General features: G+C 35.7%; 1 protein-coding gene across 1 annotated transcript; it reads right to left on the bottom strand.

The window, feature by feature from the left end:
* Positions 1-9,282: 9,282 nt before the first annotated feature.
* LOC143541462 (uncharacterized) lies at positions 9,283-10,386 on the bottom strand. Its single transcript, XM_077034284.1, has 3 exons — positions 10,133-10,386; positions 9,515-9,543; positions 9,283-9,426 (listed from the first exon to the last, which is right to left on the bottom strand). The coding sequence occupies exons 1-3, from the start codon at positions 10,384-10,386 to the stop codon at positions 9,293-9,295; spliced, it is 417 nt and encodes a 138-aa protein (XP_076890399.1). The 3' UTR covers positions 9,283-9,292.
* Positions 10,387-14,631: the final 4,245 nt, after the last annotated feature.

Below are 14,631 nucleotides of genomic sequence, written 5' to 3' on the forward strand. Positions count from 1 at the left end.
TCGATTGGTCCAAGAAACAACCGATACGGTGACGAATCGCTCCGAGCTGCCTTCCCTTCATTCAATACCATTGAGAAACACGAGATGACGTTGCTACTTATCGTCATGTTCGGCTGCAGCGTCTCGAATGCACCACGTAAACCTAACAGTCCACCTTCAGTCGAAAACAAAGTTTCCCTACAACGAAACACAATATTGTTACTAGTATTCACACTAACATATGAACTTAGCGTTATGTATGTTAAACGACTTACGTTTCTGGACCACCAGTCCGATGTATGTACCTCCATACAAGAGTCTCATCTTTCTCTTCTTTGCTAGTGACATCCACCGGCCTATACATATACGGCGATCTAAGCCGGTAGCTTTGACGGATTTCCCTTTTCTCCCTTTCGATACCTTTACCTTTATCGACCATATGTCTTGAAACTCCACTCAACGTAACGTGCTCCATATCACTATCAATCATTTTTTTCCCTTGATTCTCAACCGTCGTCAACTCAACATCCAAACCAAGTGTATCAACTGCTATCTTTGCTGTCGTTGGTGTCTTCAGCACTACTTCATCACCAATCTGTGTCATTCCCAAACTAAACGACGGCTCAACCAATATCGGGTTACTTTCCTGTGTTACACCCTTCAATGCCCTAGCTCTTCCAATTCCAATGTCACTACCACTCCCACTTCCTTTCCCACCAGCACTCACCTTGTTCGCACTGTCGCACAACTCTTTCACAACCTCCAGATCACTCCAAAATGGTGAGCAATTAGGATCTTGATCATCTAACTCATCAACTTCTCGTACCTGTTCTCCCTTTTCTTCTACCGCTTTCCTTACACTACGCTCAACGCTCTTCTCGTTACTACCCTTTGCTACACATGCTGCCATTGGTAACTGCTTTCCTACATGCACGTACACCATTTTCTTACCTATGCTGTTACTACCAGAATCCCCCAAATAACTCTTCTAGTCGTCTTCATATTGAACAACCTCATTGTACTTCTCAGCAAGTTCTTTCAGCTCAAGCTTCTCAGGATACGCATCATACACCTCATTCATTAACTTTTCAAATTCCTCCTTGCATCTAGAAAGCATGTCTAACACTTTCGACATGCGTTGCACCTTTGCCTGCATACACAACAGTTAGCAGTATTACAAACTCGACCATACTTTCAACCATATAAACAATAATCAGGTGTGACATAAAACGCCTAAACGACTATTACCTGCCACTCAGATTCTTCTATTGCCCGACTATTCTCCCTAATAACTTTCTCCTTACCACTTCTCTTTTTCGATGATCCAATCATTTTAACATTCATGCGTCTACCGAACCCACCACCAACTATTTCAAGATGTTGCCTTTCCTTCAACTTATCCAACGTCCAGCCTGATAGACTGAGATTTGATAGTGAGGCTGGTACTCCATCCACACTTACTTTGTCAACATAATACAACTGCAAGCACAACAAAGATAATTATTTACAATAATTTTTATGGCAAAAATGTTCATAACAATGACTACGTTAATGTTTATATTATCAACAGTTATATTAGTGTCAATTACGTCTACTTAACTACACTGTCACACCCCGACCAAAGGCGGCGGAACATGCCGAGATGTAACGATTGTCCATAAGCACATGACACTAATTAAAGTGACAGTATTTAATAAACTCATTTCATTTCACAACATCGAAAATGTCACATAACAATTATCCATAAAATAACCATAAACAAGATATCACAAAATATGACAAATTTGATATTGTTCATTTTTACTAATATCCTAAGGTCTTTGATGTCGTTTTCTTCACAATCATAAATCAACCAAGATGCAAACCTGCAACATTTCATAAAATAAAGTTTGTCAACACAAAGGTTGGTGAGCAATTCATAAGTTTAATCATATTAGTATATAATAAAGATAGCCACAAAACTTACATACGAAACGATAAATAAAAGTGGTAATTTGGATAAATAGATATCGCCACACATTAGCGACACCTAGCTATAAGGGGATGCCAAATAGTCTAGGATTTTATAGTTATCGTTAATTGCATTACGTTAACGACACCTTGCTATAAGGGGATGCCAAATAGTCTAGGATTTTATAGTTCCACCAACCAAAAGCGATAAACACATAGGCATATAAGCATAGAACACCAAATCGAGTAATTATTTAGGTAAAGTATACAACTACGTTTGTGGTTTAAGATTCAAATATAAAGCATTTTGTTGAAGTATGAAATGTCACCCCCAAAATAAAAGATGGAAAATGGGGTATGAAGTACTCACCTTCAAGTAGTAAACTTGAAAGATGATAATTTGGAGATTTGTCGGAACGACGAGTTTAACGCACAATGCCTAAAAAGAAAAGAAGTCTTGAATTTAGAAAGGTTGTTTTGAAGGTCTTTAAACAAAATAAATGTTGAGAAATGTAAATAATTAAATTTCAAGGTTTTAAAATGTAATTATTTAAGAATTTATAATAATAACCCTTTAAAAATGTAAGTTTGCTCGAAACCGGGTTAAAGTATCTAACCTTAATATTTACTCAACCTGTGTTAAGTAATAAGGTGGGTAAAATGCAAGAATAAAAATCCCTTTGGAATAAAGATACTAAAACGGTTTTTTTTTATCGAGTGTTCGGATTGTTGGTTCGGGTCTTGATAATTGGTCAAACCCAAAGTCAACTTTCCAAAATATTGAATGTTATGAGATAACTCAATACAATTTAATAAGACTTAACTAAGTATGTAGTTCCATTGTTTTAGAACTAACAACGCACGTTAAGAGAGTGTTCGGTTTTGTCGGTCCAAACTTTGTTATGAGATCAAGTTGGATCCAATATTTCCAAGTACTTAAGAAAATATTTAAAAATCAATTTGTAACTATTTTTAAAGAAATATACAAGTCTTGATGGCTAAAAGAAAAACACACTTGTGTGTCTTAAGCGAGTAAGAATCGGTTTGGTTCGGATTCCATCTCACAACAAGTTCATAGATGGTTTCCACATGTCCAAACACTAAAGAACTTGTATAATAATGTACAAATAAAAATACTTTAAGTTTTACAACCAAAAGTTAATAATAAAGTCTTTAAACAAAAGTTCGGTTTCGGTTCGGATCGTGTTTCGGGTTAAGACCGAGGTAAGATTCTACAAACCAATAACCATAGAATTTGTAAAAATGATTTTAGAAACTTAGATCTAACAATAAGTATGTTTAAACAATTATTTAACAAAACTAGTAACAAAGTTCGGTTTACGGTTTAGAGCTATTTACGATTAAACCGAAGCATAGACTCTTAAAAACCCATAACCATGGAACTTGTAAACATGACCAACAAACTAAAATAAGCAAGATTAGTATGTATGAACAAGTTATATAGATGTATATATATCAAGGACACGAAGTCCTCCATGAAACCTTGCCTTATGAGGTCCGAAACCTCACCGACTGGAATCGGAGAAGTAACTACCAAAGGTAAACAAGGGGTGTGTATTATATATATGTTACACACCATAAACAAGCATTAATAAGGCTACATAAACTAATTAAGATGAAAGACTAAAAACCTTCAAGAACACTTAAGAAGATAACCTTGAATCTTTGATGTTTGAGAGAGTTTTTCTATTTTTTTTTTGGAGTTGTAGCAAGGGAAAATGAAGAGGAAAGGTGGTGTATATATAGGGTAATGTTAGTGGTCAAATATGGGTGTGAGACACAAGAGTTTTCATGCAAAATGGATCAAGACAAAAACACAAAACAACAAAATAAATAAATAAATAAATAAAAATAAAAATAGGATGTTTTCAAGACCCAACAAGTGTGAAACAATATTGTAACATAAATCAATCATTTTGATTATAACATAAGCTTCGGTTTACAAATCGGGTCGGTTTATATAATAAACAAATACAAAAACGAATACAAACAAGACCCGAAATTGACGAATGTCAAATACACCCTATCCACATGAAAAAACAACTTCAAACATAGCAAACATCAATATTTAATTTCATAACAAATAACCAAAAAAAAAAATACTATACCTTTGAATTTTATTTCATCAATGTTCACACCAACGAGTACTATATTCTAAACAGTTATATCAGTTACTACTACGTGTAACTACCTACACCATATCCACATGTAAAACAGAAACGAATTGCAGCTACTATCACAGAACCAATACGGCATTGTACAAATAATGATAAATACATTAGGTTACATCACTTACAGCTAGTATTATTAGCAGCCCCACATAGTAATTCTTACGATTGTCATTCTTCCATTTATCCGTGCACTCTCTTATACTCCGGTATATAACCTCACACCAATCAATGTCCTTCACATCACACTCCTTATTAAAGAACGGTAGAAAAGCCTTCAGACATCTACCGTTCCCAGAACACTCTACCATTGTCGACATGAAAAGCATAAGAAAGTCAACCTTAAACATCCAGTCAGCTTGATCATATGTTCCAAGCCTGCTATCTATATCCAGAGGGCTCAAATCACTTTTACCATGGACCGCTTTCCATGCCTTATTTACACTTAAAATGGATTTTGAATCCTCACACTTAACAACTACTTGACCTACTTTTGGTAACCCCGTCAACGAATGAATACCATCCTTTGTTAGCCTTAAACCACCTTCACACAATTCCAGAGTCATTGTTGACGTATCAAGCTTGTCCACCACATAATATCCCAAGTTACCTGGGATACCATCAATAGTCATCGATATGAATTTACCAAAACCTATATCCTTTACACACTTCCGCTGTGCATTAGAAAGTTTCTTCAACGCACTACACAGTGAGTGTGGCGAAGATCTGGTCCTTATGCTTGGTACGTCATACTTATCATACTTTGGCTTCCGTTTCAAGTTCTCTTGCTTTGGTATGTCTAACTCAGTGTTATGGACGACCAAAGACGGTTGCTCTTTCACGAAGTCGTCATCAATATCTATTAGCTCCGTCAACGAACCGACCACAACACCAGATCCACCTTCACCGTATGATACATCACCTACATTTTGGAAAACATTTGTCAACCATAAACCCACATATCTACAACAAGAAGCCTCTAACAACATTTATGCTACAAGATTATATTAGAAAACACAGTTACCTATATGTATCTTCTTAGCCGGTGTCAGATGCCCTTTCTGCACCTTATCAACTGATTGTGTGCTCTCGAGATACACTACACCCACAAACACATATAAAAAAATTTAACATACAACATAAAGTACATTTACAACATCAATATCTACCAAACTAACACGATCACTTCTATTACAACCCCACAGAATCTGTTTGGAAACAAACACATACCTTTTTTCTTGATCTTACTTCCCCCTTGCCCACCGTAATCTACATTCCCTACATTCACATCACCCGGTGTTAACAGTAACTCCAAATATATAACAAAACATGTGTCTATAAACATTATGCTACATGATTATGATACAAAACATACTTACCTATATGTTTCTTCCTAGCCGCTGACTGATGTGCTTTACGTACCTTCTCAGTTTCATCTCGTATCGCGAGTTCCGCTACACGCAAAAACACAGATTAGAAAACCAATAAACTATAATATCAAGAATCAACAACATCAATAGATACGAAGAAAAGTCGAAATTATTTATTTTAAAAACCACCTATAAAAGTTTTAACAACACACACGTACCTTTTTCCTTACTTTTACTCTCCGCTTCCCCAACGTATGCTACATCCCCTACATTTACATTAACAGTTTCTAACATTCTATGAAAACAACTCCTCATACAAAGACCATGATACATTATTATCATACAAAACAAACTTACCAATGTGTTTCCTCTTAGCAGCTGACTTTTGTCCTTTATGTAACTCCTCAGTTTCATCTCGGCTCTCGAACTGCACTACACGGACAATCACGGTTTAGAAAACCCGCCATACTATACTACCCATCATCCACACATCGATAGCTGACAGCTGACAACATCAATGTAGCCTATTCTTTTTTACAGCCCCTTAAGAAAACTTTCAACACATAAGCACATACCTTTTTCCCTTACTCTTACTCCCAGCTTGTTCACTGTATGCTACATCCCCTACATTCATACAACCGTTGCAAACCATTAGTCCATCTCTATATATATATCCTTCCTACACACAACACTGCTACACGATTTTCATACGCACCATCCATACCTCTACGTTTCTTCTTAGCAGGTGACTGCTATGCTTTCGGTACCTTACCTGTTTCATGTGTGCTCGCGCGGTCCGCTACACGCAGAACACAAACATTAACAACCACAACATAATATACTATAGCCTTTCACAACTGTGCCCCTAACATTTTAAAACACTAGCACATACCTTTTTCCGTATACGTGTCCCCCTCTTGCGCGTCAACATCCACCGGGTTCGCACTATCGTTTACAAACCTAGAAAAACTAATTCTCTTGGCAATCCTTTCACTTTTCCTCTCTACACAATACACAACCGAAACTATAAAACACCAAACCACATACCTAAGACACCGTTAACGATGTCCAACTTAAAAACCCAATATAATAACAATTCAACACTTAGGATAACTTACTGGTCGACATCGTTAACGTACGCTCCGTCTGGCTAGGACCTGCACAACATACACAAACGTCAGCATCCACATAATCCGTACCTACAGATAAACACTCCTACACATATACATCACGAGACCAACAAGAAACATCATACGTACCAACACAAAACCACTCCTACACGTACACATCACGCGACCAACACGAAACATAATCCGTACTTACACAAAACCACTCCCTCACGTCTACAAAACGAGACCAACACGACACAGATTCCGTACCTACACAAAACCACTCCTACACATACACATCACGAGACCAACACGAAACATACCCCCATCAACAACCAGTTAAAGCTGCAGTTAACTACACAACCCCAAAACTAAGCTAATTACACACAGATAACCAACACAAAAACCCTAAAACATTAACCAATGCACACAAAAACAACCCCAAATCTAACATGCTTACACACAGATAACCAACAAAAAAACCATAAAACAGTAACCGTAATGCTACAAAAACCTTTATTATGCCACAACCTAGGGTTCGTCTACCAAAACACACATAAAAACTACAACGAAAGAACATCTACAACTAAAACGGCTGTACATACCTTCAAAACCCCCTTACTCTTTTAATCGAACTAGCAGACACCAAACCCCCAAATCGATTGTAATCCGACAGCGGCACAACTAGACGCCACGGAAATTGCGTCTTATGGTACACAAAATCGGATCCACCTCATTTAATTAACCGGATTTTTGTGTTCGTCGGTTTCGTATAACAGGAGGATTTTGTGTGATGATGACAGTGTAGGTGAACTGACGTTTTGCTTGTGTGTATCATCTGGAAACCAATAATATATTCGTTCATAGAAGAACATGAAACCATATGGAAGGAAGCGTGACAACCGGGAAAATTAATTGATGAACCAGCCGTTCCCCCCTAACCAGCTACACATATATTACAAACTTACCCTTTCAACCAAATATATCTGGTTACAAGTTAAAAAAATTACCAAACTGCCACTAACTAACCTACACCATAGATCTTTTGAATTTGACATTCACTTCTCGCACTTCTCATTCTAACAACACTTCTCGCAAGATCCATCCCCTATATAGGTGTATATATATATACACAAAACTTGATAAAAATTCAAGTACCAAACTTGTAAATTCAAATGTAAAAACTTCTAGCTTTTTCTCAGAAGCTAGTAGTAGCGTTTAAATATGGAGTTTTTTCTCCAAACTTACAAGCTTGAAGCTTTTTCAACCAAAAAATGTTTTTTATTGAGTATGAGCTTTTTCTTAAAAGCTTGAAACTAGAAACTAAGCTATTTGCCAAACATACCCATAATGTGACTTTATGTAAAAAAAAAAAAATCACCACCATCGTCCATTAGTGCATCAACATGCGCTTGTCTTTTATGACTAATGTGACAGTATAACATAAATAACTCACTAGCACACAACAAGTCGCATTATTTTTTGCTATTAACTAGCAATTTGCTTTGTTTGAGAGAGAATATCTATTTTGTTATTTACGTATTGCGGTGTGAGATCATTAGCATTACTTTCCTTATCACCAAATCTAAAATTACACTAAAAACATTAAATTTTCTTTCATCTTTTCAATTAGATAATATTCTTTTTATATTTTTAGGTTTATTGGGTTTTAATAATCCCTATTAACTGGTATTTGCCAATAATAATCCCTATTCAATTTATCATCATTAGTGGTCCTAAATTTAAAAAAGTTGCCCCCCAATGGTTCGCCGTTAAAAATGGCTTAACGTCGTTATACTTTTATCCGAATTTCAAACTAATGTTTTAGGACTTTTAATCGAAAAGAGGATATGAGTCGATTGATGTAAAACTTAGCTCAAAACGATGATCCAGACGACTTGATTTTTGTTAATTGTAAGTTCAAACACCCGAATTGAAGCATTGTTTCATCGTTTTGGAGCACTGTTTCAAACGAAGTTTTACATCAATCGACTCGTATCCTCCTTCCGATCAAAAGCCCTAAAATATTAGCTTGAAATTCAGAAAAAAATATAACGTTGTTAAGTCATTTTTAACGGGGGACCATTGGAGGCTAACTTTTTTAAATTTGGGACCACCAATGGTGATAAAATGAATAGAGATTATTATCGGCCAATACCAGTCAATAGGGATTATTGAAATCCAATAAACCTATATTTTATCATTATTTTTTTCTCTCTCCTTTACTCACAACAATATTAAAAAAAATTATAGCATGCTACATGGACATTTCAAATAACTAGAAAAATCATAATATTTTCTCCTTCCTTCACTCACAATACCTTAAATCATTTCTTATATTATAACCCCCCCCCCCCCCCCCCACTCAAATAATACGGGATGAATTGAGAATGCTATAATTTGTTTTATAGGAGGCATAATTTGGGTATCTATCTAGTCAACAATATTTGGTAATTAGCTACATCTGTCCAGAGGTGCGCGTGACATAAACCTAACCTACGCTACACTTATTTGTTTACTATTTACTAGTAATCCAAAGTAGATATTAAAATCTCATTGCATTCTGGATTTGTAAGTAAGCTATATTTCTGTGACTGTCAGTAGAGAAGAGAAGAGTAACATATAAACAAATTTTTTTAAAGATTGCGTTGTTCTGTGGAAGGGTATGTAAACAGCAATATATGGAATTAATATATCATGAGGGTATGTTGAAGTGAAATAGCCATGATATCACAAAAGCAAAAACCAAGCATGCCAATATGAAGTTGAGCAATCTATGACCATTGATGCACCCTCCACCTCCGAACCCGCCTCGGCCTCCACCTCTTGCTGTTGAAGATGAGTGTGTGGTTGTTGCTTCCACATTGCATCCACCGTCACTCCAACTGATGATGCCATGTGCATCTCATTTAGATGCTCACAATTGAATTACAGATTTCACATGTTCTGAAAACCAACAAATTCATAATTAATTTTCTCCATATTCACAAATATCAATTCTCTTATAATTAAAACTAGTTAACGAAACCTGCCACGATGCGACAGTGCAACAACGCTAACTCGATCAGTATCGGTTAGGTTCGTAACAATAACAACAATAAGCCTAAAAAAGTAAGCGCACGGAATAGTATTGGCACTCTTGTAGCTTATATAAGAAATAAAAAACATATTTAAAACGACGTTTAGTCGGTAGGTAAAATCCGCATGGTGCGGGTGCGAGTTGACATGAATTCGGTCAATAGCGAGTTACCGCACCGTAACAACCAAAAAATAAATTCGTCAATCCCAAACACAACAAATTAACATATTAAAGAAAAAGCAAAACTCGTGTGTTGCAACAATGAACCCACGCGAATTGAATCAATATTAAGTTACGGTACCGAAACAAAACCATACTTATAGCACCAAGCGTGGTTTTTATATTTTTTTAATATTCAATAAAAACAACCACCCACTATATTTAATTTCTTTAGATGTTGTTATCTTAAAATAGTCAAAATAAAGTAATTAAATAAAATAAAATTGAGGAACTCACTTATTTCCCTTGATTTTAAACCAAGTCTCAGCACAATGTTTATGGGCAGCAGCCAGATCGTTCTTGCAGCAGCAACCCAATTCAAAAGCATCACCACCAACAAGGCTCAGGTGGCAAATTCTGCAATCTTTACTCTGGTCTCCAACGGAACAATCGATTAATTCAGGATCATCGCCGTAAGTGGAATAGAAACAAGACCCCTCTTCCTCTGCATCGGAAAAACATTGGTCACCGCATTCCAGATCGGTGGCCATTACTTTGCTTTACTTTAATTGAGTAAAGGAAAATGGTTAATCTTTGCTTGTGCAGCAGGGAAATAATAATAATAATAATAATAATAATAATAATAATAATAATAATAATAATAATAATAAAAGTGGATGAGTGTCAAAGTGTGGGGTTTTGCACTTTCCATACACACATTATTATTATTATTAATGGTGGAATGAGATAATTGTGAAGGGTAGGGTTGCAGAAGGTTGGGGCTGGAAATGAGCCAGATTTCTAACAAACTTCTTAAAAAACAATTATCAGACTGTTTTTCCAAAAAAACAAAAATATGCTAGTACGTTACATAAAAGGTAAAAATGTTTTATATTTGTTTTCGGATCATGTAAGTAGGGGTGTGCGTCGTGCGGTTTTAGGCTAAAGCCAAACCGAAAGCCAAAACTTTGGTTTTTTGGATATTTTGAACCCGTTGGTTTCTGTTTCAGTTTTTTGGTTTTCGTATTGGTTTCGGTTCGCTTTTGGTTTTTTTAAGGTTTTTCCCACTTGAGCTTGAAAATTTAGGCTGAAAAAAAGTTGGCAAAAAACAATGAATTTAGGTACAAATAATTTTTGTTAATTGTTAACTAATAAACTATTATGTATTTTACCAAAACTATTTGAGTTGCATATTTATTAAATTCATATAAATTACTTAAAATAATAAATAAAAATATAGGAATTCGGTTCGGTTTTTATCACATACAAAACCGAACCGTTAGTTCAGTTTTACAAAAATATAAAACAAAATCGACGGTTTTTGTTTCGGTTCGGTTTTTTCGGTTTGGATATTTCGATTTCCTCGGATCGGTTTTTTCGATTTCTTGCACATCCCTACCTGTAAGTGGGCATGTATGGGTGGATTTTAGGAGCACCTAATGGTAGGATGGTTTGTTGTCAAAAAGTTTCGTTTGTTACCGTATATACTCGATCCTTTTCTCTATATAAAATATAGATTTCAGTTTTAAAATCGAATCCTAATTTACAAACATGATTTTTAGGGGAGATTCCCACCACGATACGTTAGTAGTTAAAACAGGTAGCTCACGACACGTTATTAGTTAACACATGTAGGCCACAACGTGCTAGTACTTAGTAGTTAAAACCGATAGGTCACGACGTATTAGTAGTTAAAATAGATAGGCCGTGGTGTGCTACCGTTGGATAATTTACCTGTTGTCTCGATAATCTATGTCGTCGTCGACGAGATAGCTTGAAGACAAACCTGAAAATTTGAATTAGGATGGACATATTTAAATAGTCCCTTAATAAATGGACCATTTTGGGAATTTTTTTTAACGGCATAAATATGATTTTCTGATTCCCTTTATTTTTTTATAATATAAATAGGTACACTCTTTTTCTTGTTATCAAGTTATAATACAAAACTGTTGGTTTAGGTTGGGATAAAATTTTATCACAAAAAGAATCATCAGGTTTCCTATTTTCTTTTTGGTCGAAGGAGGAATAATATAAACTAGTGGTGCTGATATTGGGATGTCAACCGTCCATACTGATTTTGACGCTCCAGGCTTGACCCACTCAAGAACACCATCAAGGAGGAAACTCACACCACTGTGAGAAAACCCCCTTGAGTCAGGTTTCAAACATGAAACCTCTAAGATCCGAAGTCTTAACCATCACCCCATGCCATTGAACCAAAAGACCAATGACGCCTACTTCAAATCAATGGTGGAATATGTAAATCATTTCCAGGTAATTTATTTATTTAAAAAGAATGATACGGTGTCGATGTGTGATAAGTTCCTACGGATATTTCGGGTTTCGTTAACAATGTCATTAGTTTCACAGGAGATCAATCTCGATTGCGAGAATTAACATCTCTTTAGGGAGGTTAAAGTATATGCTTAGTAAATGAAACGTATTTAATGTGGGGTAAGAGGTGCTACCTCTAACGTTTGAGGATATATTTATATTATCTTCTTGTTGTGTGCTTCAAGATCCAGAGTATTAAATATATATATTCATGTTCTTCATGTCTTTTTCAATTTTTGCAATCTTATGGGTTGACTCCTTTTTAGTTTGCTCCATTATTGTGAAAAGGATTTTGGGTGATCCTACATTAACCGAAAGAAACTTGGGATCCACAGTTTTTAGAATCAATAGGTCTTCAAATCGTTCATTTGAAAAAATTGAAACTCTTCTTATTGGATGATCGTGAGACTTGCCAAAAATCGAAATTCTTGATCAATGGAGGAACAATATCACCATTTTTGTTCAATAAGATACCAAAGTGGATGATTGACTCATTCCATACTAGAAAGAATCGCAGGAAATCCTTTGATAACACGGATTCCTATTTCTCAATGATATTCCACGATCAATACAATTGGCTGAATCCCGTGAAATCATTTCATAGAAGTTCATTGAGATCTTCTTTTTATAAAGGAAATAAACTTCGATTCTTGAATAATCCACATCACTTCTGCTTCTATTGTAACAAAAGATTCCCCTTTTATGTGGAAAAGACCCGTATCAATAATTATGATTTTACGTATGGACAATTCCTCAATATCTTGTTCATTCGCAACAAAATATTTTCTTTGTGCGTCGGTAAAAAAAAACATGCTTTTTGGGGGAGAGATACTATTTCAGCAATCGAGTCACAGGTATCTAACATATTCATACCTAAGGCTTTTCCACAAAGTGGTGACGAAACGTATAACTTGTACAAATCTTTCCATTTTCCAACTCGATCCAATCCATTCGTTCGTAGAGCTATTTACTCGATCGCAGACATTTCTGGAACACCTCTAACAGAGGGACAAATAGTCAATTTTGAAAGAACTTATTTTCAACCTCTTTCAGATATGAATCTATCTGATTCAGAAGGGAAGAACTTGTATCAGTATCTCAATTTCAATTCAAACATGGGTTTGATTCACACTCCATGTTCTGAGAAATCTTTACCATCCGAAAAGAGGAAAAAACGGAGTCTTTGTCTAAAGAAATGCGTTGAGAAAGGGCAGATATATAGAACTTTTCAACGAGATAGTGCTTATTCAACTCTCTCAAAATGGAATCTATTCCAAACATATATGCCATGGTTCCTTACTTCGACAGGGTACAGATATCTAAAGTTTTTATTTTTAGATACTTTTTCAGACCTATTGCCGATACTAAGTAGCAGCCAAAAATTTGTATCCATTTTTCATGATATTATGCATGGATCAGATATATCATGGCGAATTCTTCAGAAAAAATTATGTCTTCCAAAATGGAATCTGATAAGTGAGATTTCGAGTAAGTGTTTCCATAATCTTCTTCTGTCCGAAGAAATGATTCATCGAAATAATGAGTCACCATTGATATCGACACATCTGACAAATGTTCGGGAGTTCCTCTATGCAATCCTTTTCCTTCTTCTTGTTGCTGCATATCTCGTTTGTACACATCTTCTCTTTGTTTTCGGGGCCTCTAGTGAGTTACAGACAGAGTTTGAAAAGGTCAAATCTTTGATGATTCCATCATCTATGATTGAGTTGCGAAAACTTCTGGATAGGTATCCTACATCTGAACCGAATTCTTTCTGGTTAAATAATCTCTTTCTAGTTGCTCTGAAACAATTAGGAGCTTCTCTAGGCGGCAACATGCTATTGGGTGGTGGTCCCGCTTATGGGGTCAAATCAAGACGCTCTAAGAAGAAATATTTGAATATCAATCTCATCGATCTCATAAGTATCATACCAAATCCCATCAATCGAATCACTTTTTCGAGAAATACGAGACATCTAAGTCATACAAGTAAAGAGATCTATTCACTGATAAGAAAAAGAAAAAACGTGAATGGGGACTGGATTGATGATAAAATAGAATCCTGGGTTGCAAACAGTGATTCGATTGATGATGAAAAAAGAGAATTCTTTGTTCAGTTCTCCACCTTAACGACAGAAAAAAGGATTGATCAAATTTTATTGAGTCTGACTCATAGTGATCATTTATCAAAGAATGACTCTGGTTATCAAATGATTGAACAACCGGGAGCAATTTACTTACGAGACTTAGTTGACACTCATAAAAAGTATCTAATGAATTATGAGTTCAATACATCCTCTTTAGCAGAAAGACGGATATTCCTGGCTCATTATCAGACAATCACTTATTCACAAACTTCGTGTGGGGCTAATAGTTTTCATTTACCATCTCATGGAAAACCCTTTTCGCTCCGCTTGGCCTTATCTCTCTAGGGGTATTTTAGTGATAGGTTCTATAGG

This window comes from Bidens hawaiensis, unplaced genomic scaffold (assembly GCF_021521415.1).
Source record: "Bidens hawaiensis isolate Kalapana, Puna unplaced genomic scaffold, B.hawaiensis_p1.1 tig00012605_1, whole genome shotgun sequence".
Lineage (NCBI taxonomy): Eukaryota > Viridiplantae > Streptophyta > Magnoliopsida > Asterales > Asteraceae > Bidens > Bidens hawaiensis.

Coding starts and splice junctions, on each gene's coding strand:
- LOC143541462 (XM_077034284.1), bottom strand. CDS start 10,386: ATGGCCACCGATCTGGAATGCGGTGACCAATGTTTTTCCGATGCAGAG. Junction 9,544..10,132: donor TTTAAAATCAAGGGAAATAA/GTGAGTTCCTCA, acceptor GTTGGTTTTCAG/AACATGTGAAATCTGTAATT. Junction 9,427..9,514: donor AATCTGTAATTCAATTGTGA/GCATCTAAATGA, acceptor CATCTTCAACAG/CAAGAGGTGGAGGCCGAGGC.